The sequence below is a fragment of the Periplaneta americana genome, chromosome 16 (assembly GCF_040183065.1).
Source record: "Periplaneta americana isolate PAMFEO1 chromosome 16, P.americana_PAMFEO1_priV1, whole genome shotgun sequence".
In the NCBI taxonomy this organism is placed as follows: Eukaryota; Metazoa; Arthropoda; class Insecta; order Blattodea; family Blattidae; genus Periplaneta; species Periplaneta americana.
In genome coordinates, this window is record NC_091132.1 from 166,585,322 (window position 1) to 166,611,931 (window position 26,610).

General features: G+C 34.1%; 1 protein-coding gene across 2 annotated transcripts; it reads right to left on the bottom strand.

Annotated features, from left to right (window-relative positions):
- Positions 1 to 1,930: 1,930 nt before the first annotated feature.
- On the bottom strand, positions 1,931 to 25,827 carry LOC138691796 (zinc finger protein 501-like). Of its 2 annotated transcripts, XM_069814208.1 has the most exons (7): positions 25,680 to 25,827; positions 24,698 to 24,846; positions 21,382 to 21,479; positions 12,050 to 12,187; positions 11,855 to 11,956; positions 10,139 to 10,263; positions 1,933 to 3,382 (listed from the first exon to the last, which is right to left on the bottom strand). In XM_069814208.1, exons 3-7 carry the CDS (start codon positions 21,472 to 21,474, stop codon positions 2,608 to 2,610), a joined length of 1,233 nt encoding a protein of 410 aa, XP_069670309.1. In that variant the 5' UTR covers positions 21,475 to 21,479; positions 24,698 to 24,846; positions 25,680 to 25,827; the 3' UTR covers positions 1,933 to 2,607. The 2 variants fall into 2 exon arrangements, with proteins under 2 accessions (XP_069670310.1, XP_069670309.1); XM_069814209.1 differs by lacking the exon at positions 24,698 to 24,846 and having other exon boundaries at positions 1,931 to 3,382.
- Between the last annotated feature and the right edge of the window lie 783 nt (positions 25,828 to 26,610).

Genomic DNA, 26,610 nt, shown 5'->3' on the forward strand with positions numbered 1-26,610 from the left:
AGATCGCTGGAGGTTGCTTCTGAAACAAATTCAGGACGCATATCGACGCATACATGTTCAATAATCGATATATAGGTCGATATAATAGAAATATTGAATCGAGTTATAGCAGCAAAACAAATGAGATTTGACAGCAATGTACGCTGATGAAGAAACCACTTTCTGACGATCATCGCCAGCGTTTATAATCGCCGGCGATGTGTGTCTGGTGATGATAGCCGTAAACAAACCATAGCTTTAGATAGCCACTATTTATCATGTAATTTTTGGCTCTGCAATATTACTTTCCAACATCCCTTAATCAAAACAGTGATTTCTGGTCTGTTGCTAAAAAATATACGTCATTTGCATAGTATGTTGATAACATTATTATATCACATCTTAAATTCTATCAGTAACATGGAAAACTGTATTTCGTCAGAAGCAGTGGTACGTAATCAAGACAGTTGAAGATTCATCCTCTTCATTACTTCAAAGTATGACGAAGCATGATCGATTCCTCGGAAGGCAAGTTCTAATTTCATTACGAAATATAATAAGTAGGCCACGGAACTTAATGCACTAAAAAAACCTGAAAATATGCATGAAACTATGCAGTAAAAACTGTTGAAATACGCACCAAAAACTCTAATTATGTGCATTAAAAATACGTTTTAGAGGTTTAATGATACGAAATAAATAAAAATTACTGAAAGTAATAAGAGTTATGAAGCGAAGCACAGAAGACGATTTTTCCATCGGTAGAAAAACATTTGTCTTCAGAAACCCATTTCTTCAATAAATCTTTTCTGCTACTTTTTCTTTCAGAATGTCAGCGGTTAAACATGTAAGCAGATCTATCATGTACTGATTCTTCGCTTGATTATGCAGTAAAACTTGTTCAAATGAAAATTTATAATCTACGAGACTTCATTGTCGGAAGTTAAAAAAAAAAAAAATTGAATTTTGTTTCTATGAAATAAGCGTGCACTAGCAGCATTGTCTTCGCAGCAGTTCCATGACTACGACTTTATTGTCGCAGGTGTTTAAATACGCTCATCCTTGGTTGTATGAAATCAGAGTAAAAGTGGTAAAAATCTCAATGACATCTAGGCAGCACATATTTCCGCCCTATCTCCTGAAATATTGCACTTACATGGTTAGTATGTACACCGAACAGCAGCTAACCTCGTTTTAAGTGGAAACGACCCAACTTATATATTAGGGATAAGTATCCATTGTCATTGCAGCAATTTCACGTTCTCAATAGTAATTAAATAATTGTTGATTTTATTTCTGACAATTTCTATATTTCTTGGAAATTATTCTTATTTTTATCAACAGCAATCTCATTAGAGGTTTTGACTTATCTAGAGAAAACCAAAACTCGAGTACGATTTAATTGACTATACCACGATTAGAAGAAAGTATATAAAGATTAGAAGACAAAGTATTCTAATACAATAAAATATTGAATGACGTAGTGAAATTCTATTTCACCAATGTTAGCTTCACCAAAACGTTTCAACAGAGTCGCTATTTTCAGTAGACTGTCTATGCTGTAAACAAATGACGATCGCAAAGCACGTTTTATAGTACCTTAAAGAATCTCCAGTTTGAAATGTTGGCAAACAAAGAAACAAATAGTAAGGAAGTGACAAAAACAGAAGAAAGTATATTAAGATTAGACGAAATAAAGTATTCTAATTGAATAAAATAGATATTAATTGACATACTAAAATTCTATTTCAATTGTTACTTCACCAAAATGTTTGAATGGAGCCACCATTTTCAGTCGACTATCTAGACAGGAAACAAATTACGATCGCAAAGCATGTTTTATAGTCCCGTAAAGCATTTGCAGTTTGGCAAAAAAAAGAAACAAATGTTAGGGAAGCGATAAAATTAAACAAATGCTAGGGAAGCGATAAAAATTGTGCGATAAGCAGCCATGATTACTTGAACGACGACCTTTCGTACCGTTTTATTGGTCAAAAGTAGTATGACGTAGTAAAAGTGTAATAGTCTGAAAAAAATTTCGACATTAGATAAAAAATCAGGCAAAACAAGGAAAGACATTAAATATGCAAAATGGGAATATATATGCATTTAAAAGGGAAAACTCTTGAAATATGCATTTATGAAAGATAAAGTTGGCTTCATTCGGACATAAAAACCATGATCGGCACAATACAATAGCGAATCCTTGGCTTCATCTCGCCAAATATGATTAACGTTAAATAACCCAGTCGTTGAATACCCAAGCAAAAAATAAATAAAATGATATGGATGAAATGTATATTTTCCTATACACAAAGTATACTGTAGACTTACATTTGTAAAGAATTAACATATGGTATCATTTCATAAAATTATTTGAATCTATACAAATATGTTCATGAAGTACGACTCCTTGATTATGTGGTGAGCATGGCAGAACACAACTTGAGAGAGCTCAGAACAAACATAACACACATACCAAGTCCCTACACAAACAATAGTATTCACTTTCTCGATAGGAATTATACACAGATTCAGTGAACTTGTAGTTCCACAAAATGTAATAAGATAAAAGCAAGAAAAGAAAATAGCAATAAAAGCTCATACTTAATTATCCAACTCTTTCGGCTATTTATTTTGATTTGTATGAGACTGTAGGTGACGAATCAAATTAATTTTCTGGAAAAATCCCTTATCGCATTCTGCACACCTGTAAGACTTTGCACCATGAATTAGGGTATGTTTCTTTAACACATTAGAAGACGTGAATCCTTTAGAGCATATCTTGCATACATACGGCTTTTGTTCGCTGTGTGAAGCAGCATGTATTTTCAAACCGTCAACCCGAACAAAAGCAAGTCCACATACTTTACAAACATACGGTTTTTCTCCAGTGTGGTTGAATTCATGTCTCTCTAGCGCAGTGCGATGACTGAATCTTCTACTGCACTTGCTGCACATTAGCGGTTTTTCTTCCGAGTGTATTAACGTGTGTCTTCTGAGAGTGTGTTTATTGTTGAAACTTTTATCACATTTGTTACAAGCGAATGGCTTGTTACTTAAATGTATCATTGAATGTGCTTTTAACCGATCCATCCGAGGAAACCGCTTATTACACACGCTGCAATCATATGCTTTCTGCTCACTGTGAATAATTAAGTGCCTTTTTAAATGATCCATACTTTTAAACCTCCCCTTGCATAATTCACACATATGCGGCTTCTCTCCTGTGTGTACTAGTGAATGTCTCTTCAACTTACTAGGAGTAATGAACCCTTTACCACATTCATCACATTTATGGGGAAAATGCTTTCGAACCTTTACATGTTTTTCTGAAATTCTCTCACGGATGGTTCTGGAGTTATGTGGTGTCGCTTCTTGATGATTGATGCTGTCGTCAGAGCTAGGGCAAGAAATAAAATTTTGTTTGATTAGCAAGAAACAGTTTTACGGAGTACAAGGTGGGGCAGAATGAACTCATCATTTTGTGTTACGTAATACCCATCCGATTGTTGAGGTGGATTGATGCTAGGTATGGCGTAACTTTGGTTAAGGTTATAGAGGATTCCACGTTAAGAAAAAAGCACTGGTCTTATGGGCCTTGCCTAACAGTAGCGGCTCTCCGTAAAAAAAAAAAATAGGTCAAGTGCTGTTCATATACACAAATGCATAAACAGTTTTACCAATATATGAGTAGGCCTATTATTCGTAAACTGCGTGCAATATTAATAGTTCTAGAACACATCAAAACAGAAAAATTAATTTATTTCGGGACTCACTAAATTGCTTGCATACCAAGTCAATCCTCCTATCTTTTAAAGCGGTAAACCTGTCGATGATGTCTTCATAAAATGTCTGACTTTAACCGAGGGTGGACAGTATTAGATCTCTATGCAAAGCTATGGGGCTAATGAGGAAAATCTCTCCTGTGATGTAGCATTCCGAGTGAAATATTTAATCTCTTCAAACAGAAAATCTTCTTTCTTCGAATTTTATAAAACTTCTCTATTTTCTTAGCACTTTTTAAAACAAAGAACAAATGGAACTGTAGGTCGTCCAGAATTTAAAACATCTTTCTTATCCTCATATTTAAATCTAGAAAACGACATTTCTAATAAATAATATAACGTGTCATTTTCGGGATACATATTTCGGACTCATTTATCAATATTTTCTATGTACTGGTACCTAAGTATTAGTATAATAGCACTATAGTGATTAAACATATAATATGCACTGTGATGTAGGATTAATACACTAAATACACTTATCACTAATATACTCTAAATACATTAAATAATAAGTTAATATATACGTACACAGTATTAAACTACATGTGTACATTTACGCGCGCGTTAAACTTTCAAATACAGGAGATGGAACAAAACTGGCAAGCTCATGGTAAGAAATAATACACGCTGCGGAAAACAACTTTTAAACTTTGGGTGTCTGATAAGATAACATAGAGCTATCTAATTTACCAATGCAGGGGTGGATGCTTGGACACAAGGAATGAGGATAGTATTCTCGAGTCACGTAGTACATACTCTAAAATTTCGTAGCCCTTAAACAATAGCCCCCGGCCTTGGAGACCAGCTGCAACCCTTCTCTACAGTTAGATCTGCAAACTGGTTACTCCACCTACAACGAGTCTGATAGTTCTCCGTAACTGAAAGACTCAGAAACGCACTTCACTCACACAATCTTTCTTTAGTGCGTGACGTCACGTTACCATGGAAACCAAGTGCTGTATGAGAATGGAAGCCCATATAATTTCACCTCTGCAGTATTGTAAGTTCCAATAGATACCGCTCGGCGCTCGTAACAGTTGACATTATTCTATTCAGTAGACGGTTATATGTACTAATTATACAACTAAACACTGTTCATAATGACTGAAAAGAAAACTTTTTTTTTTAATTTTAGAAATATGGTACCGGTAATAACTAGAATTAATTATCAATAAGAGATAAAATTGTGTTTTACGCGTAAATAGGTCAAGTCGCACTTCACCTACTTCACCTGAATAACCGCCCCTGTTGCCTAATACACTGCTCCCACAAGATACCTGCGTTACAAGAAAGAGTGAGGTATAGTATCTCTGCCCCACTCTCTTCCTAACACGTACAGTGTTTTCGCAAGTTTATCGCACAAGAAAGGCACGTGGAATCCGCCTAAAGGATAAAAAACCTAATAATGCCATAATGATGCCTGAAAAGAAAAACACCTGAAGTAGGCTATAAAATAATACAAAATAGGCATTAAAATACAGTGTAGGCACGTAAAAATACAATTTCAGGAAGCTAGAAATACGATTTTAGGCACCTAATATTTTTTACCCACTCAAACTACAATAATATAACGATGCAATTAGTGAATATTAAGTATCACGCTATACAGTGACAATGACAGTAAAAAATATTATGGTTAGAAACTTCATTTTATTATGTCTTAAGTTATGAATAATCAACTTATTATTAATGCATTCATTCGTCTCATTGCTCTGTGTGGCTGCTGATATGTCTTCATATTGCAGTTAAACTAATTAATTACTTATTAATATATTATTCATAATTGGGGGGAATAGGCATTACGCAGCATAAAGCCCATTAGAAATCTTAACATTTTATGTAAATCGTGAAGCTATTTCAGTTACTTTATTCCTGCAGAAAAAATAGGCATTTAGCCTAAAATGCGAGGTCTAATTATAGCATATTATATGCTGCATATATATGTATATATATATATATTTTTTTTTTTCTGAACATCGCAGACAATGTTGTGCGCGTTTTAACAGTGTGAAATCTTGGCCTCAACTTTACCGCCTCTACTTGTCTGTTGAACTCCACGGGATGATTTGGGATGAAAGCGGAAGGCTATCCTACCTATTTAGCTGTTACCCCGTTATTCGGAAATTAAATGTATGATAATTTTAGAGGTGTAACAATATTTTAGCATATGAAATCGCTCTAGTTTTCAATGAAAATTCTCAAGAAAATAGTTGATGGAAAAGCCCCCACATGCTGAATGCTTTTTTCTTAACGTGAGACCCTCTATAGAATATTAATTGTTTAAGTTCACGTGGGAACGATTTCTGTTTTATTACTGAATCAACAAATATGAATTATCTTCATTCGGATATTGCACAGACTTTAAGTACGATACATACAAAATTCAAATAGTGCAAGAGTTGTCGGACTGTGACTTCAACTCAAGAATGGAATTTTGTAATGAATTTATTAATTCAATGTACGAAGATACAGGGATTATTCGTCACTTAATAATGTCAGACTAAGCTCATTTCGAATTGAAGGGTTTAGAACCATAGTGGGCGAAGCGTTATTTACTAAAACCGTAAAAAACAGGAGTTAAAATGAAGTTATTACCATAATTCAATGGAAACATATAGCAAGTATTATAAAGTATACACGTTAAAGCAAAATGATATGTCAATCTTCATTAAGCTATGGTATTCACTTAACTTTAACCCTTGCTTTCTCTGTTTTTAATAAATGGCACTTGGCCCATTAAGGCTCTGAACCCTTCAATTACTGTCTGGTAATGTAAATAAACAAAACTTGCGATATTGGAGCTCTCAGAATCCTCATGAACTGCATATGAAACCACTTTATAGCCAGAAGGTGACAGTTTGGTGCGGGATATTCTCCAATGTAGGCACAGTTTGAGCTCTGCCTGCAGATTTGTCATCTCTTACAGAAGCTACTGTTCATAATTTCTCAATCCAGTTAATGATTGTGTTACGATCCGGAACTCTTCCATGTCTAGCAAAGTTGAAATGCCGCCTGAATAATTGTTGTGTTGTCATCACCGAGTCTCCGTGTTTTAAAAACTGTTTCAATAGTGAATGCCCGATGTTCTGCTGACCAACGGGGCATGTTTATTTAGTACATTTACTGAAATAATTCAGATTTGATTTCAGTAACAAAACAGAAATCGTTGCCATGTAAACCTCAACAATTGACACTCTAACCTTAATGGCACATCTTGACCAATGTTATGCCATGCCTAGCTTAAATCGACCCCAACTATCGGATGGGTACTTCGTAAGTGAAAATCATGAGTTCATTCTGCCCCACCATGTACCTGAAGGTGGAAATGCAGATGGAATTCTGTAGACAAGTCACTCGTTTAAACGAGTATAAAATGATTAAAAACATATACATAAGAAGAAATACACCAGAAGAAATGTCCCAACTCTTTTGGCAGAACCTAAATGCCACACTACAGCTGGATTAAGACACAGTAGGAATTATGGACCAAGACTAGACAATTCAGTATTAAAAAATAATCCAGACCTAAGCAATTTGCACAAAATTTTAAGTTTAAAAATAAGGTGAAAATGTTTGTATGATATTTGATAAATTTTATTATTATTTTAAGTGTTACTAGCATTATATATTACTAATATTTATATTATTTATCTGATGCATGTAACCTATAAGATAAAACATTGTAATAAATATAAATAGATCATTTTCTTAATTAATAACAGTGTATATCTCCAAAAAATGATTTCTTAGCATCGCCACAGGTACACTTGATTGTACTTGTCACTATCTCTGTCACTAGAGAGTTCTTGAAATTTATATTTTCCCCGCCATTCATAAAACATTTTGATATGATATCTCTTGCAAAAAAGGGGAGATTTATAACTGAGACTTGATGAATATATTTCAGTATTATATGTATTTATCCTGGCAATAATGAACAGTTTGACTCGTAGACATTTTGTTTTTCAGCATTAACTTCCCATGATTGTACGAGAAGATTCGAAGAGAACGGCAGTTACGTAGACCTTCGGCTCCCCCCTATTACCAATAATGCATAACACAATATCAATACGGCGGTTGCTGTTGTCTGCGATACAATGAACTTCTCTGTTGATTTTCGAGTTCGTCATTTTTTTCTGGTTATTATATGCTTATTTAAGTTGTGTTAACTCTCGCTAAGTGGTTTTATATTTTATTTTATCCGTCTTAGTATTTATTTTATTTTTGTCGTATTATTATTATTATTATTATTATTATTATTATTATTATTATTAATGAATTAATTGTATTACTATCTTTGTATCATCTCCGTCACGGCTATTCTATTATTATTATTATTATTATTATTATTATTATTATTATTGTTACTATTATTTCTATCATCAACATTATTACTGATCCCTGTAAAATTTATGTAGACTACTGGACTGTACCCGAGCACGAGCATATGCTCATTTCGAGTATCTATTCATATGTATCTTTTCAAATGTAAATTGTGAATAAATTTGAAATTTGAATTTGATTCATATGCAATACTTACTATAATTTGAATCTCCAAGCATTATGAAAAGGCAATTTTGTCAGAAGAGGATGCTATTGAATTGAATTCACGGGAAGGAGGCACTATGGCCCAGCACACCAACCTGTTAAGGTCTATTGCGCTAACCCTCAAGCTAGGCGCATTCCCAAACTCACACTGGCTGACTACACTAAGGTTCGCTGCGTACCCAGTTGTCGAGCAGGCAACCCCCTCGTCCCTAGGCCAGCCCCTTTGTGCGTTACCAGCCGGAGATCGAGGAATGCTATGGAATGATGACGAAATGGAGAAATGGTGACGGAAATATGTAAACGCCTAGTATGGGAAAGAATGGGAGAAACCCGAGAATAACCAGAACTGCGACCTTATACGCCACAGGTGTCACTACGGATTTTACCTGACCAAGACTCGAACCCGGGCTGCATGCGTGGCAGGTCAGAGGTCTGACCACTCAACCACCGCAGGGGTCGAAGGGGATACTAGGATCACTATTTTCTAAGTTTTAATTTTAATACAGTTCAAAAGTATTGGAAAGCACGACTGCTAATGGCTTCATTGCCAGATGCAAGGCGCTAGACAACAACAACAACAACAACAACAACAACATTTTTATACCAAGCGAGTTGACTCAGACTCATGTGAGACTCGTTTTCTGAAGGTCCTGCGTTCAAACCGCGTGGCCGACCAATGCGAATAGGCTTTTTCATGCTTTCACTTAGTCATGGGAGCAAGTGCCAGATTGAAGATTTACATGCCATGGTTCATCACCGAATCAATCACCAATATCTCACAAACATTACTAACAGATCTGTAATCAGTAACATGCACACAAAGCAATCTACAACTCAAAATAGAAAGAGGAACTAAACAATAGTAAAAAAACGCTTACCGGTATACCCACAGATTCTATACACGCGACATGACAACAGATATTAAAGCGTGTATAAATAAACTTAAAAAAAAAAAATTACAAAAGGCAGAAAGCACTTCTCTGGAAGCTAAGGAAAGTGTTTTATATCTGACAAGAATTCTAGTAATTTTATAATAGACACCATTCTTACACACTTAATAAAAAATTGTTACAAATTATACGACTTTAGGAACTTGATTCTTTACAGCTCAATTATGCATCCTAATGTACAGTCTTGAAGAATTTACAAGAGTGGCGTGATTAGTAACAAATGTTGCGATAAATGCATAAGAAAATATAATTTTGTAGTTAAGAATCGAAAAAAAAAAAATCTGTACGAAGCATCTATGGAATTCACAACACATTTCTACCTTCAGAATATTAGCTAATTAAAAAAAATGATACTCCTGAATAGTTCATTCTTTATCTGTAATATTTTATTAACCTTAAAACTCAAGAATAATGGTACTTTACAAACAATTTCAAATTGGTGTACCATAACTCTGAAAATAATGAGATTCTAAGACAAATGTTTATAAGACATTGTTTGTTCAGAATGTCTTCGGAAATAAGCTCCATAAAGGATGGTAAATCCTCGTGAATCACCCTGTATAAAGGTATGTTACATATGCCCTATTTTTTCTACATTTGTATGTTTCATAACTTCTGAGAAAAGTGCACCCAAAATTGAGGAATTTAACATTGTAAGATATGGAAATACAGACTCCCCCTAAACGAAAGTTAATTATTTTCATCCATCTAGTGAAATGGAGTATAAGTTATGTCTGTTCTTGATTGAATGAAGTGATTATTAAAGAATTCTACTTTAATAATTAGAACCGTTTTACTTTCTAGTAAGTAGAATCTTAAGCATCTAAAAGTTACATTAAATTGCTCAAGGAAAAAGTTACCAGTACTTACATATTTTGCATTCCAAATTCATGTTCATCAATTGATATCTCTTCTTTTATACTGAAACAATCCATTTCAACATTCAAAGGATCCTCAGTATCTTCAAACAATGTACAGTCCTCTTCATCTTCTTTCTAGAACCGTAAGATAAAAACAAGAACATTTTTTAATAACAAATTTATAAATAAACTTAGTGGTGGTGGTGGTATTAGTGATTGTAGCATCAGAAGAAGTGTTGTTGTAGTATATCTAACAGCAAAAACAGTGGACCCTTCCTAATCTGCTTCAATGCACCAAAAACGTGAAAGTCACAAGGTAAAAAGATGTGAACTGTACGGATGCTGTAAGAGAATTTCCCGCACAATCATGCAACATGACACTAACTGACCAGTAAGTCCTTTCTAATAAGAATCAGAGGGCAAGAATATCTGCAGATCAAGAGGAAAGTTCTAATTTTGGCTCACTGAAACTGGTCCAAAGAGCGAGCTTCTGCAGGTCAGCTCTGACTATCCAACACTTTTGTCGACAATTATCACAGGTGATGAACAGAGCCCATATTTTATGTAATTACATATTCTGTCCCTATATATGTATCTATAAGAAACGCTAAAATGTCAGGTCTTTCACTGCAAATCCAGATTTCTCCAATCTTTCCTATTTTCTACCCTTCCTCTTTGTCTCCTCATATGATCTATATATCTTAATGTCGTCTATCATCTGATACCTTCTTCTGTTCACCATTCCTTCCAGTGCATCCTTCAGTAGGCAGTTTCTTCTCAATTCCTTTTCCTCTTCCTGATCAGTTTCAGCATCATTCTTTCTTCACCCACTCTTTCCAACACAGCTTCATTTCTTATTCTGTCTGTCTACTTCACATGTTCCATTGTTCTCCAAATCCCCATTTCAAATGCTTCTATTCGCTTCTCTTCACTTCGTCATAATGTCCACGTTTCTGTCCCATACAATACCACACTTCATACAAAGCACTTCACTAGCCTCTTAGTTCTTTTTCCAGAGGTCCGCAGAAGATGCTCCTTTTTCTATTAAAAGCTTCCTTGGCCATTGCTGTCCTCCTTTTGACTTCCTGGCAGCAGCTCAAGAAACAACCATATTGTTTAAAAATGCCAGTAATAAGTCTGCTAGATTTGTCTTAAGTCAAAAGCAAGATTGGATATGCTAGCTATTTCTCCTTACATGTTAAACATCCTACTTCTTGTATCACTTGACCCCAGTATGATCCCAAAATTAAACTTTGCGAGGTGTAAAAGTATAGCATGAAGTAGTTTTGTGATTTTTTTTTTTCAAAATTAAAAAAAAAAAATTGAGAAATTTGAATATTACATTTTTATTTGATTTATAAGATAATTTTTATATTATATCCCCTGTAAAGTCCACGAAAACAATTTTAAAATGAGACATTGTCCTGGGCTGTATCTCATCCAGTTCCAGAGAAAATGATAATTAACTATTTCAGGAAGCAGCAATTTTTATAATAAAAAATTAATAACTTTTAAGCGTAAGACAACATTTCTCTTATGATTTCCAATCATACCTATGTAAGGTTTAGAAAGTTTCATCAAAATCTGAAACATCGAGGCAGATTTTTAATACCAAACTGTGTTGATCTGAAATGGAATGAGTCCGTGCATACAGTTTTATAGAGATAGAATGGGTTACAAGACAAATATCAATAGAAGAAGAGTACAGTTTGTAAACTTTACTAACCTTAACTTCACATTTCTCCCACATATAAAATGGCACAGAAGTTTCACCATCTTTAATCTCTGATGTGAGGTCATAACTGTCGTCCTTCGTTTCTGTCTCTTCCTGCAGAACATAGACATACGACAAGTAACTAATAAATTTACATTTAGCAGCTTAAAACTATCCCCTGTCTTAAGATTTGAAGCTTCCACTTACCTCATTTTCTTTTTTCACCAGAGAAACATTGATAGGCTTTGGTATTTCATCAACTTCTATTTCAGAATTTTGATCACAGCTGTCGTCCAAGCATTCTTCCTTTATTTCATTCACACGCAGAGCCAAAGTATTCCCTTCCTACAGAACATAGAGGTATCATAGGTACTAAAATGATTACAGTGTGTTAGAACAGGCATGTCAATTGATGCCCACAGGAGCAAGCGCGCGCTTTAGAGCCCAGGAGAGCCTGAGCGCTTTACAGCGGAAAGGAAAGAGACAGATGAAAGAGGTGGTATATGCCGCTTGGTCGAGCTGTGTTCAGGGATGGCCAGCACTGATTAAATAGATAAAGGGAAGAGAACTTATTAAAACTGTATCCATGTCAATTTTTAGATCTGTCTGAGAAGTATAAGTGCATTATAAGAATGTAAGTTTCAATTTTAATGCTCATTTTTCACAAGTTTGAATTTTTTTATTCAAAAGAAATATTTTCTCAACTTTTCGTATAGGAAAGTGAAATTTTCAGGTATAGGCCTATTTATTTAGTAGCCTTACAGAATGTTTTCGTAAATATAATATACCTTATATACGTATTAATGAAGATAGTGTATTGAAAATTTTGAAACTATTCGCATGGAAATTGTTTGTAAGGAAATGAATTAACAAAGCAACTACTGTTACATCATAAGCAAAAGATACGTGCCCATGTGTTGTAAAAATGTCATCTCTATAGCTTCAGCAGATTTCGAGAAAATAATTTAATATTCTGATGATAGGAAGTTGCTCACAAATATCACCTTAAAAGCATAATGCGATAAGAGTTTCGTTATGTAATATTAGTTACAATTAAAACAGATACAGTACCTAGATAACTTTGTTTTGTACTGTAATATTGTTTTGATTAGTTTACTGATTACTTTTGTAAGGCTAAAGATACTATCAATATAAATTCCAACTTATCATGTCATACTCAATCTCTTTCTTTGGAATATCACTTTCTTTATGAATGATGTGTTTCATCCACTTAATACAGTATAATAATAATAATAATAATAATAATAATAATAATAATGGCTTTATTTACCCTGGCAGAGTTAAGGCCGTAAGGCCTTCTCTTACACTCAACCAGGATTAAAACTTGCTTACATAGTTTAAAATAAAACTGGATCAGAATTAAGTAATTACATACTGATACAATTTAGGTACATAATGAGATCAAAAGAAGTAGTTACATAAAAATTTACCTCATAAAATAAAAATAAACATAGTGTGAAATACATATAAATGTTGTTGGAATCAAATACGAATCACATAAAAAATGTACACAGTAAAAATAAAAATAAACACATTAGTATACATACTGGGTGTTCATTTCAAAGTGTGTCATGACGTCACTGTTGTTGGGTCAACGATTTGAAGCGAGTCTCAGCTTATATGTTAGAGAAGTTGCCTATTATTTAAGGCGTTTTTCAATCTGAACTTGAGAACGTGTACGGTATAACTTGAACGTCGTAGCAACAGATGGCGGTCTGTACGGTCTGTGTGCTACCATAACCTCTTTCGAACTGTGTTTTGCGCCGGCAAGTCATACGCAGGGTATTTGTTATCATCGGTTGCGTACGGTAACATTCCACAACACAAATCAAATGCTCCGTGTCCATGTTGACCGTCGAAGTTAATGTCAACAAATAAGTAATCGTCTTAACCCTCTCCCCCTTTTCCCGACAGTACGTATTTCCAAACAGTTCACATTCCTGCCACTACCGGCGTTACCGTACGTATCGGTACTACTCTTCAGAATGAACGCCGTACCTGCTAGGCAACTTTTCTGCCTCTTAGGTTATACACCTTTGCGGAAGTGTAGGAAGATTGAATTCTCTAGGCTCATCGGCTAGCCACATGACGGCATACAGCAAGCCATGACACATTTTGAACTGAACACCCAGTATAGTATTAGATTAGAATTACATAGGATTTACATAATTAAACCAGAAACCGACAACTGAATAAAATGTACACAAAAAATAGATTAATAATAAAAAACAACACAGTGGGATATTATACTACTATGGAATTTAAGTGAATATTCCTTCTTAACTCTCTATTATGTTATTAAGATTTAAAACACAAGTGCAATATTAAGAAATCAGTGTTAGTACTTTTGTGTTACAAACAATATAGATAATATTAAACAGAAAGAAGCCATATAAAAATAACGACATAAAATTTCACGTTCCGTTTGAAGTTCGTGCACCACTGTTTTCTTAATCCAAAAGGCTGCTTATTCATATAAACAACCCTTCCTCTTTCCATACTTAGAACTTGCTGCCCGCACACGACATCAAGGTCAGAAAAATGCGCTTGCTTTGAAATCACTGTGTTAGAATATGATTTGAAGCATTACAAACTGTCTTACGAACAGACTGAATCCAACTTGCTGGACATGCATTACACAATGAACGTCTTTGTAATGCCTTTATCATCTGAGGTTCCTGATCTTGTTGAAAAGTAAAGAGGTAAATGTTATATATATATAGGTAACTCAAAACACCTATATTAAAGATGTAACTAAAGCATGTTACTTATGTATCCAAATTATGCAGTAAGTGGGGTAGTAATGTTTGAAACTAGTAATGATGAGGCAGTGAATTTCTGTCCCCAAACGTACAGCGGATCAAGTAGTTTCTTCTGGTACATCTATTATGTCACGGATGCAAACCAAGGTAGAACCACAGTGTAGTATATACAGCAGAGGTCTGCATCGGACATTTTCGCTTGAGTGCCAAGTAGTTCATAGCATAATCCGATAGGTAGCGCACATGCATGATGGGTAAAATTGTCGCGAGCAATAAATCGTCGAACGGTATAAGCCGAGCGTTAGACATTCGTTCATGTTACAGTGATGAACTGTGTAGTAACATCATAGATGTTTATCATTTAAAATTTTGCAGTGTTTAACTAACCTCTACTTAGTACAACTACAAAACTTGCTTTAAAATGTAATATAAATGTCGTAGGTAAATGTTCTTTTCCTCCCACACAGGAGTGATTTTGTTTTTGCCATATCTGATAGATGTTATTGGATGTAAGTGTAATTATTATAAACGGAGAACATAATCACGATAATGCAACAAATGTATCAAGTTTTCTAGTAGTAATAATAATAATAATAATAATAATAATAATAATAGTAATAATAATAATAATAACAATAATAATAACAATAATCTCTAATAATTAGCGTATCAATCTTTGCGTCTGTAACAGTTGTGCAGCATGATTATTCGTTTTATTATATTTTATGTGACGTTATCACTGTATTAATATTGTTATTAATTTACTGCTATATAATAATATTTTGTAAAACGTTTCTACACTGTCGCAATATATAGGCGGAACACTATATATGGACCTATCATATTATATATGTGGTAAATCAAATATTGAATAATTATTAATTAGGAATAATAACTGTATATCGAAGTTTTTCATACCATTTTACTTATAACTTCATGTTACTGTTTTGGTACGTTCCATTAAACGTTTCTCATAAACGCAGAAAATAAAGCCTTATTTTTACCGTGTGAGCAAAACATATGTGTATCTTATCTGTCGCCTTCCATACAAGATAACACATGTCAGTGAGATGACCTTGTACTATGCTTCTATTTATTACGAGCGTATCACGACCGATCTTATCTCACTCGAGCGTGGGACATTCGACTGAGTTCAAGCGAGCAATTTAACTCCAATGCAGCACTCTGATATACAGTGACGAAGCTCAATATGTAGGGAATATGCATCCATAGATAGTTGCTAACCACTAGGATCGCTACAATCGCCTCATCACAGACAATGCGAAATAGTACCGGCACAGTCTATTGTTTCTAGTACCCTCAACAACTCAAGCTTTGTGACTGTATATACTAGACTGTGGTAGAACTGTAAGCAGTACTCATAAACTATGATTCATAGTACAATACAAGTGCTCCATCGTCAATGTTGTTTATGTAAAACACCAAGTTACGACTACATTGTGCTCTGATTCTAATACTGAGTAAGTTGCATTTTCATTCAGACTTTTGTGTTAATATTATTTTAATTTATCAATCTATGTTATATTGTATTTCATTTTGATCTCTATTTTGTATATATTGTGTAAAATGTAAATATTGTTAATTTGTATATCGAATTTTGTTATCATAATTGTGTCCCTGTAACGTCTTGTGACGTAGGAAGAACATTTTCTTAGCTTATACAAATTTTATTGACAGTTATGGTTTTTATTTTTATTTTATTGGGTTACTTTACGACGCTGTATCAACATCTAGGTTATTTAGCATCTGAATGATATGAAGGTAATAATGCCGGTGAAATGAGTCAGGGGTCCAGCACCGAAAGTTACCCAGCATTTGCCTGAGGGAAAACCCCGGAAAAAACCACAACCAGGTAACTTGCCCCAACCGGGATTTGACAGACGCACTGACAGTTACTCCACAGGTGTGGACGACAGTTATGGTAAAAAGATATGAATTTCATAATCTCAGAATATATGTTTTTGTTCACCGTAACCGAGCTGATTTTGTTAAATGAATTAATTGCATATATTGTATTTATAGAGTATATACAGTTAATGTGTATCATGTTTACTATTATGTTGTATAATATATATTATATGTACTAATTCAGTATTACCACCGATCTAATTATATTACCTGTCATATATGTAGCACTAATATTTTGTAGAGGGTAGAGAAAATTATTTCACATGTGAAGTAATGAGCTATTTCAGACAGGTGCCAACAATTCGATAAATGGTATACTATGTCACTAGAGTCGAAGGCAATTCGGAAGGCGGTAGTCTGCTAGCATTTGCGTCGAGAGAGACAGATAGAGGGGGCAAGGCAGCATACAACATTGCCACATCGTACTTCACGAGCACGTGCAATACAAATAGCGCAGGAGAGAATTTAAATTATCAGAAGACAATAATGAACTTAGCCATTGATTACTGTAAGTATGACACCAAACAAACCCTGTTTCCTTCACTAACAATATTCTTTGCACGTTTCTCAATCCCACACCACATACTTCTGCAGTCGTTTCTTGCACATTGGCAATGTCATAGCCAGCATCAAGATGGCCGGCAGCGTTCTGCTCGTCAACGTTTTTAAAATAATTATACATCTTAAACAATACTTTCTGCACCTGCCTGTGCAGTACTTGTTTTTTTACAGTCTCTCCTTCCATTTACTTATCTTACACACACACACAGTAAATGTTAGTTTTACTTATTCAATGTACTGAAACACTCACACGTGAAAAAACGAACTTGGGAAGTACTTGTTACAGACTGATTCTGATTGGTTCTACTGTACAATCTTGTGACGTCACATGCCAGAAATGCTACAGTGCATATAGCAGCCGACTGCCTTCCGAACTGCCATCTAGTCTAGGTTAAGATAGAAATACTCATTGCCTTGAAGACATGAAAAAAAAAAGAGTTTACAGTATATTAATGTTAAAAAAAAAGTGAATTGTCTATCCAAACGCTCCATTAAAAATAATATTCGTATGTGATTTCAGAATACTACATTGAACATTAGACATAGTCTAACTTCAGCGTATTTCTGGTTAATGGACACAACTTTAAATATCGTAGCAAAGAGACTGCGGAACCAAACTTGAAAACAAAATGGCACATCGCCAAGAGAGGAGGATCAAACGATCCAGCAAAAGTACAATGTGGAACTTTTATACAATAATAAGTGACTACTTACATTATTTACACAAAATAATGCAGTAAATATTAAAAATCATGCTGTACTAATTGATTAATAATACAAATATACACTACTGTGTCACAGGTACTTGAAAGAAGCTGTAGGTCTATTGAGTGAGCAGTGATGTCACAGACACTTTCTGCTAAATTACCGCAAAATGTATTTCTGATTTAGGAAGAAGAAAATTTTAAAGATAAGATGGAAATTTTGACGTTATTGGTGACATGAGTTATTGTATTACATTATAAGATGACGGTACTGTGATTGATAGATGGAGTTGTGCAGTATATTGTCGTTTCGACATTTTAATGTTTTTAACAGTTACGTGTCGTCTTATGACAAGCAAATTTCATGTAATCAGTTACTTTTTTAATTTAATTATAAAACTTTAAAATCTCGACGATTAATAAATAGCCAAATTTTACTCTATAAGACTGTTAACGGTATATTGAATAATTGTGATTATCTTAAATTCCTTCAGTTAAATGTAAAAAGAACAGAATTACGTCATAGGCAACCTTTTGTTATTCCTATTCCTATAACTGTCTTCTTCAAGAACTCTCCATTGTTTGTTATGTGTAATACTTACAACTCTCTGTCTTTAAACTGTGATTCTCAATTGGATTTCAGTTTAACAGTTGAAAAATTTCATACAATATTAAAAAGAATTGTATTTCCTTACATATTTAAATTATGAAGAAGTGTATTATAATGTTTTTACTGTAGTTTTTAAATAATGCTTCATCATTATATTGACATCTGGCACTATATTAACTGTAATATTATATTCTAGCATCTATTACCATTATGTATTTTCTTTCTTTCGTTTGTGTTGTTTGTTTTGTTTTTTTCTCTTATCATGTATTTTGTGTATATATCTATGTAAGCCACCTGTAATTGGAAGCCTGCTTCTGTTGGTGGTGGATTTAAAATAAAATAAAAATAAAATAAAAATAAAATAAAATAATTCGTTGGTTCAGGTTGTGATCAACCAATTAATTGCTTGGTTCAGTTTAGCTCAAAATTTGAGGAGTGAGGAGTGTTTAGTCTTTTCAAGGCACTACTGAATTATATGATGAAAGATGAGTGGGACGGAGAGAGTTTTTCTCTGTTCCACTCATCTTTCATCACATGACGCAGAATTTCTGCACGGAAATATCATATGTACTTCGGTAGATCATAATACTATGGAATTAGTTCATCACAGTGACAAGGCTTTTGCAGTTTGTGGAGTTAAGTGTACAATAATGATTTGCAAGTGATATGAGAAATGTAATTATAATTACAGATTTTTTGTGTAGTTTGTCAAAAGAAAAATACTTGGTTCGGTTGCTGGATGTTTTCTACTCACCTGAATACTGCATTGATTCATGCATAGCTGCATGGTTAAGGGTACATTGCGCGTTCTGAAGCTGATTTAGATATTTATACAATTCGTTACTAAGTCTGTGATTTTAAATTTCATTGTGATTGAGTATTTTTTCTTAATTTCTTGTGTAGCTTTTTAACTCTTGTGTTGTGTTAAATTGATGGCCGTGACTTTATTTCTGATGTTGCAAACGTTTTTATACCCTATACAGTGGCCATATTGGATTAATTTGATACAGTCGCCATGTTGTTAAGAAATTTTATAAAAACAACAAGATGTTATGTTTTCTTTTGTATGATGTATGGTTCTTTTTATTACACTGTGATGTATAATGTGTCAAAGTTTTCTTGGTGCAATGAATATTTGGGAGTTGCCCTCTAAAATTTGTAGCTTGCAGGTCATAACGTTCACCATAGAATGTCCAGTCGATATTTAGTTCAATGACAAAAATGTCCACACTATAGTCCCGTAACTCTAATTTCCGGCAGCCAATCGCGTTGAAGGTCTTTTACATTTAAACATGTGCATCTTGTGATTCGCTGAGGAAGACATTATTCATTTCTTAAGGCTCGATAAATACTTAATATAATCGCCCGCCATTTTGGCTCTTTCGTTGGCGTTCGCAGAAAGCACATGAAGACGTTATTTGCCGCTCAATTATTTGCTGAATTACAGTGCGTTTGATTTATTATCATAGGAGCTACGACATGATAATGTTTAACGGTATGGCAAATAGATTCCTCGTATGGTAGCTCAGCAACGAAAGAACAAAAATGGCGAACGATACTACCTACCTTCACTTCCTAAGATGTAAGCAAAGAGGAGGAGTCACGCCGGGAATAACAGCGTCGCGACTATAAATATAGGTACAAAAACAAAAATGTTCACACTAAAAATATGTCCAGTTTTCTTATGCCAAAACGTCCACGCAATAATCTCTATCAATATCTATCTGTTGAATCAACTAGATATTAGCATTAAATTATTGGAAAATTAAATTATTTTAATAGCAGTTGCGACACAAATTTAATAATGAAAATGGTTACTAAATGTATGCAAATAAGTGAGAAGTCACGGAATTTACGCAATTAGATAATAATAAGAAAATTACATCATTGACTAGGTGAGGAGTTACAGAATTTACACGATTTCATTAAGTTAAGAAAATTACAACATTCCTATTCAAGTAGAAAAGGCTCCCCTGTTATTGTGTTTTCATACAGTGCAACTATTTCCAATTCCTTCAAACTGAAAACATTTCGAGGTCACATCCGATTCTGCTGTCTATTCACCATTCTGATTACGTTATTTCTAATCATTATTCGAATTGCTGCATTGTGTGCTCGCTTAGTAGGTGTATTTTTATTCATGTTCAAGGTCAAGCAAATGTTTGTGATTTCCTCCGTTATTCCTTTTGACTTTAATGTTTTCAATGTTGTTATTTGTCATGCAGCGAGCGTTACATGTTAGTTTTTCACAATTTCTTCACTAAAAACGCTCTTCATTTTTACTCTTTGAGTGAGAATTATACATATGACCATCTACTACTAGAATTTGCTTTCCTTTTTGTGATGTTACAACTTCAGCCATGACTGAAAATTTGTCAGAATTCCAGTTACTGTAATTATGTTGTGTTAATAACTTTTCCGCCTCACTATTATGTAGACTGTTGCAGCAGTTTCCTTGGTCACAGTATCGTACTGAAATTGCATTACAACGTGGACATTTTGACCATGTGGACATTTTGGTATGGACTAGTTGCCTTGTGAACGTTTCCAGCGATGGACCCTTTGGATTGAACAATATAGTGGAGGAAAATACAGTGTGGACACTTCTGTGCATAGAAAATTCTACGATGGACATTACATCTCCTTATATCCTGTGGGTTTCATAAGATGTATTACGAAAATACAACTGACTACATTTAATCCTAGATAGCTGCTTTTGGTTACAAATACGTCCGTGACGTTACGGCCCTTCCATATTCAAAATTACCAGTAAGAGGTCATCAAGACTCATTTCAGTTTGCCAAAAAGCTGCCAAACTCGAGCTACTTCCTTACTGCAGGTATTGAATAGCTTACAGTGTGGATTTTACACTAATAATGTTTGCTTTTGGCTTGTTGTACGTTGTTATACATATCACATACAAAGAAAAGACAATGATGACTTTTAATTTACCTCTGATGGATGCTTTTTCTCTTGCAGATCAGTGTCATCACATGTTGGCGTATCGAATGAGTCGATTATAGGTTCCTTCTTGATTAAATCCATGGTTACTGAAAAACGAGAGTAAGAAATTGACATTGTTTTACCGAATGTAAACTCTTAACGAAAGTTTATTATCAGTGGTTTCTGAAACTTGGGAACAACTCACAATCACTAAGATCAGCTATACAAAAGCATGGAAGAAATTTAGTATTAATTGGTAGGTACTTTCCACAGTATCTTATCTATGCAAGAGATAGTAAATAACAATACTTTAGGAACGATATACTTTGCATACTTTCACTCGGAAATGAGTTTTGGAGTAATATTCTGGGGAAATTCTTGAAATGGTAACAGTATATTCATATTATAAAAAAAAGAGTAATTAGAATAATAGTAACTTAGGTGCTAAATCTAGGGAATCGTGTACGACCATTTAAAAAAAACTACAAAATGGCTTCTCAGTATATGTTTTCATTAATAAACTTCCTCTATGTAATCGTGAAAACTTTGTAACTAATGCAACAGTTCATTGTATACAGTCGACCTGGTTGGCGAGTTGGTATAGCGCTGGCCTTCTATGCCCAAGGTTGCGGGTTCGATCCCGGGCCAGGTCGATGGCATTTAAGTGTGCTTAAATGCGACAGGCTCATGTCAGTAGATTTACTGGCATGTAAAAGAACTCCTGCGGGACAAAATTCCGGCACATCCGGCGACGCTGATATAACCTCTGCAGTTGCGAGCGTCGTTAAATAAAACATAACATTTTAAACATTTTTTTCATTGTATACATACTCATAAAAATGTCTTTCATACTCCATCATGCTATCAGAAAGAAGTGCGTTATATGGCAGTAAAAATTTTTAATAATTTCTCTATGGATATAAAAAAAAATCAAACTGAAAACATAAGATTATTTACGATTAAATTAAAGAAGTACCTAATTTCTCACGCCTTCTATTCTGTAGGTGAATTTATGACATTCAACAATGCTTCACGAATATTTCTGTCTTGTATTAAGTATCGATACTAACCTCTTGTATTGTACTAGTCTATTGTAAAACTCTTCTGTATATATTTCATCTAGAGTGTGACTATAATTAAGACTTTGTAGTACTATTAAGATTTTTTGACATGTTTTATATTCCAGCTGTGAAGCAATGTACAAATACCATGGAATATAAGTAGATATAATACAATAACCTTATAAGATGCTCAAAACTATTTAATTTGTTTTTTGATCAAAGTGGGTATATTCAAGTTAGATATAATTATTATAACACCAGTTTCATTGTCAGCTATTTGTAAACAATAATCCGCATGTTTCCTGACTCAGTTTGAATCTAAAGTGTTAGTTTTAAGATGTTGCTGATGATTATAGATTTATCTATTTAATTATGTTTTAAAAACTTTAATTTTTATAATCATTGCATATTACATAAACTTTAGTCTGAATGATATGTCCACAATACCTAACCTTTTCTGTTTCCCTAAGATTCTATCATTTCTATCAGAATGAAGCAAGTAGTAACAGTGTACTGAAGTTCATGTTGCTAAGTTTAAATGTCATTTAGAAAAAGCTTTTGTAACAAAATCTAGGTCTACTTTCACATTTTCAATGGGCTGAAAATTAGTGATAAAATACGAATGTATTGAAATCTACAATGTATAAATGCAATTAAACATTCAGTAATCAGTATGTTTATCGTATTATGTAACATGATCTTATTTATGGCTAGGGAGATATTTAATGGTAATGAAAAAGAGGAATTCAAATATGAATCCAAATATATGTTGCCAAAATTGTACAAAAAGTTTATCTAAGAAAATTTTCTTGTTAATTACAAAAGAAGCCATCGACGTAGCTCAGTCAGGTGAGGCACTTGCCTGCCGATAAGTTGCGCTCGAGAGTGGGTTCAATTCTCACTTAGGCTGATTACTTGGCTGAGTTTTTTTCTGAGGTTTTCCTCAACTGTAAGGCTAATATCACATAATCTATGGCGAATCCTCGGTCTCATTTCACCAAATACCAACTCGCTAACACAAATCCCTTCGACGCTAAGTAACCTAGTAGTTTAGTAGTTGATACAGCGTCGTTAAATAACCAAATAAAAAATTACAAAAGGATGCTCGAGGGCCTTATTTATACTCATGTTGTGCTTTACGTCTCGATTTCTACTCTTACTAGTCCCATAGTTAAATGTTGTCCGACAATAATTACATCAATCTGTCTTAGGAAAGTATAGATTAATTCGCAAAGATAGTCAGACAATTCATTCCATTTTTCATATGGAAAACTTGCTGTTTTTTTAAACACAAAAGGAAATACGATATTTGAAGCAGTCTGAAAAGTAATAACGGGTGTCAAGGAAGAATATGATTTGTAGGCGGGGTCGGTAATGAACTGTTCAAAATGAGGTGTGACAACATAAGGAGCTTGTGTAACAGCTGTGTCACCACTCAAAACTCTAACCCAAACAAAGACGTGGAAACGTTGGTCGGTCAATCAGTTTCTGTTACTGTTTGCTCCTTGTACTATATTAGAATATTGTACTGATGCTATGTTAAAATGCGTGTTCTTAAAATGTCCTGTAATGTAAGTACCTACAATAATAGAGTGTAGGCTGTAGTGACTGAGTCATTTGCAGGCAATTCAAGGATCAAACATGATAAGAGGAAACTCTACAGAAACAGTCTATTATATGATTCAGATGCTTCATAATTTAAGTACATTCTTGAAAAAATTCCGCAAGCATTCGATAGTTTATGTTAAGTTGCTAACTTGAAATAAATGGCTGTTACGTCACGTCATCTGTCATTACCCCAGACGTGCCGACACATGCTTCGTTTTCCAGCGTAAACATAGAACCAACCAATAGTTGGGGGGGGGGGGGCGGAAGGATTTTGTGGCATGTTTGTTCAAATACGGAGTATTGTAGTATGGAATTAAGATTACAACGGATTTTTTCTATGCAAACATCATTTTAAATACAAATTAGCTCGTCGTGTGCATGCGAAATTTATTTTAGTCATTTCCTGATAAATTTTCTCCTTCCAGAACAGCAATAATTTCATGATATCGTGCAAAAATTTGAAGTTCAGTGCATAAAGAAAGAAAAAATGTGAGCAAACTTGTACTTGTAACCGATAAAAAAAAAACCACACGAAATTGGCGCAAATAGAACATACGCCAACAAAATCACTCTCGAAATTAGTACAAGTGTGTTTTTTTTTTTCTTCAGATTTTTATGCAAATAAAGCAACAGACTTATTAAAATTCAAAACTTACAAGTTTACAAGAATCCAACGTTCACAACCAGGCGATCCAGCAGCACGAATACGTTATTATGTGTGGCTTTTGCATCAGTCAATGAAGGTTTAATTGACACATGGCATTTGTTCCCCTCGGACAAATTGTGGCTCCACCTAAATGGTGTTCTGAAATTGCATATGGTGTTAATGAAATCCGTCATTATAATAAGAAAGTTGGAGTTTTCTGTTCCATTTAGTAGCAGAGAAGTAAAACACTGTGTGAAGAGACAAGATTTGTAAATAAAACACTGTACTTTATATAAACTTTGTGATTTATGATTTAAATTCAGAAGTTTTAATTTGTTTTCTGATAAGAATATTTAAACAATACACATATACCTAACAAATTAAAAAGTTCATGATCTCGACTAATAATAAAATATATTTTTTATCTTTACAGTAAAAAAAGTTCATGATCTCAACTAAAAATAAAATATATTTTTTATCTTTACTGAAAACTTACGACAAAATTTGACAAATTTTCATTACCTATTTTATGTATATTATTTATTATAAACATAGCCTATATAAATATATTATGGCTATGTGGAATGAAATCTAGATTACCACTAAAATGAGACATTGATTTCTTTTTGTGAATTGCTAAAAAGATGCCCAGTATGTGTGACTGTCATACATATTCTGAAAAGCAGAAGGGGCAGTTCCATATTGTACAATGAGCGTGCAACTACCTATGATGTATAATACAAAAGGCCAATTATAATGAAGATTTACTCAATATATCTGACCTAACCTCATTAAAGTACAATCCAAATGAAGGTTACATACTGTAACAAATCTTAATGCTATAACACGGAAAATTAACAATTATCCTTCATAAATACCACAAATTGAATGAAAAACAGAAATAAAGTCCAGCAGAGTAAAATTCACGAGAAAGAAAAAGGCCTGTGAATATAAATTACACTTAGCTAGCAAAATATATACTAGCTATATACCTGTGTTTCAAAGGCAAATGTGAAGAAGATATTTCGCTCTCAGTGTAATATAACTATTTCTCACGGATTATAATTCCTTAAAGTACTTATCCAACACATTACTTCTACGAATTAGACGTAATGTACACGTTTGACGAGATCAAGTATGCCGTGAGCTGTGACACTTCAATATCCTATGACTCGAACTAGTCAAGTAGGGCCGTGCGCAGAATTTTAAAAGCTCTGGGTTGGGGTTTGAAGGGGGAAGAATTTGATATTTTCTTAACTGCACATATACCATTTTTGCATTCAACTATTTCTCAAGAAGTTAATAAATTAGTTACTACCTCTATCTTTTTTTCCATCTTATACTCTCACTACAATCTATCTCCTTTTCCTGTATTTACTGCTACTACTAGGTACTACGAAGCCATGATTTGTGAAAATCTTTTTGGGAAATAAATTATTACTACTACTACTAGCACCATGCCATAATTTGTGCATTACATCCATACAATATCTGTTATTTTATAACTTACCTCTTGGAAAGCGAAGAGACTCGAACCGGCGAAGTTGGATTTAGTAACAACCTGCCTTTTTTTTTTTCTCTCTCTTGTACGGAGGAGGCACCTAAAGACTGTAGCCTGAGACTTACTATGCTTACCACTCCTATTCTATGAGTGAATGATTGGGTAGCCAAATGCCCACACTCCTGTACAAGTACAGCATTCCGAATCATAAACTTAAGCCAGGATATGATGATATGTGCATTAATAATAGTAAAATGAGTCCGAGGTCCAACGTCGAAAGTTACCCAGCAATTCTGCGTCAATTGGTTGACGGGAAAACCCCAGAGAAAAACCCCAATTAGGTAGCTTGCACCAACCAGGATTTGAACCTAGCCTGTTAGTTTCATGGTTAGATGTACTAACCGTTACTCCAGAGCAGTGAA

Coding starts and splice junctions, on each gene's coding strand:
- LOC138691796 (XM_069814209.1), bottom strand. CDS start 21,474: ATGGATTTAATCAAGAAGGAACCTATAATCGACTCATTCGATACGCCA. Junction 12,188..21,381: donor AGAAAAAGCATCCATCAGAG/GTAAATTAAAAG, acceptor TATGTTCTGTAG/GAAGGGAATACTTTGGCTCT. Junction 10,264..11,854: donor GGGAGAAATGTGAAGTTAAG/GTTAGTAAAGTT, acceptor TTACGGTTCTAG/AAAGAAGATGAAGAGGACTG.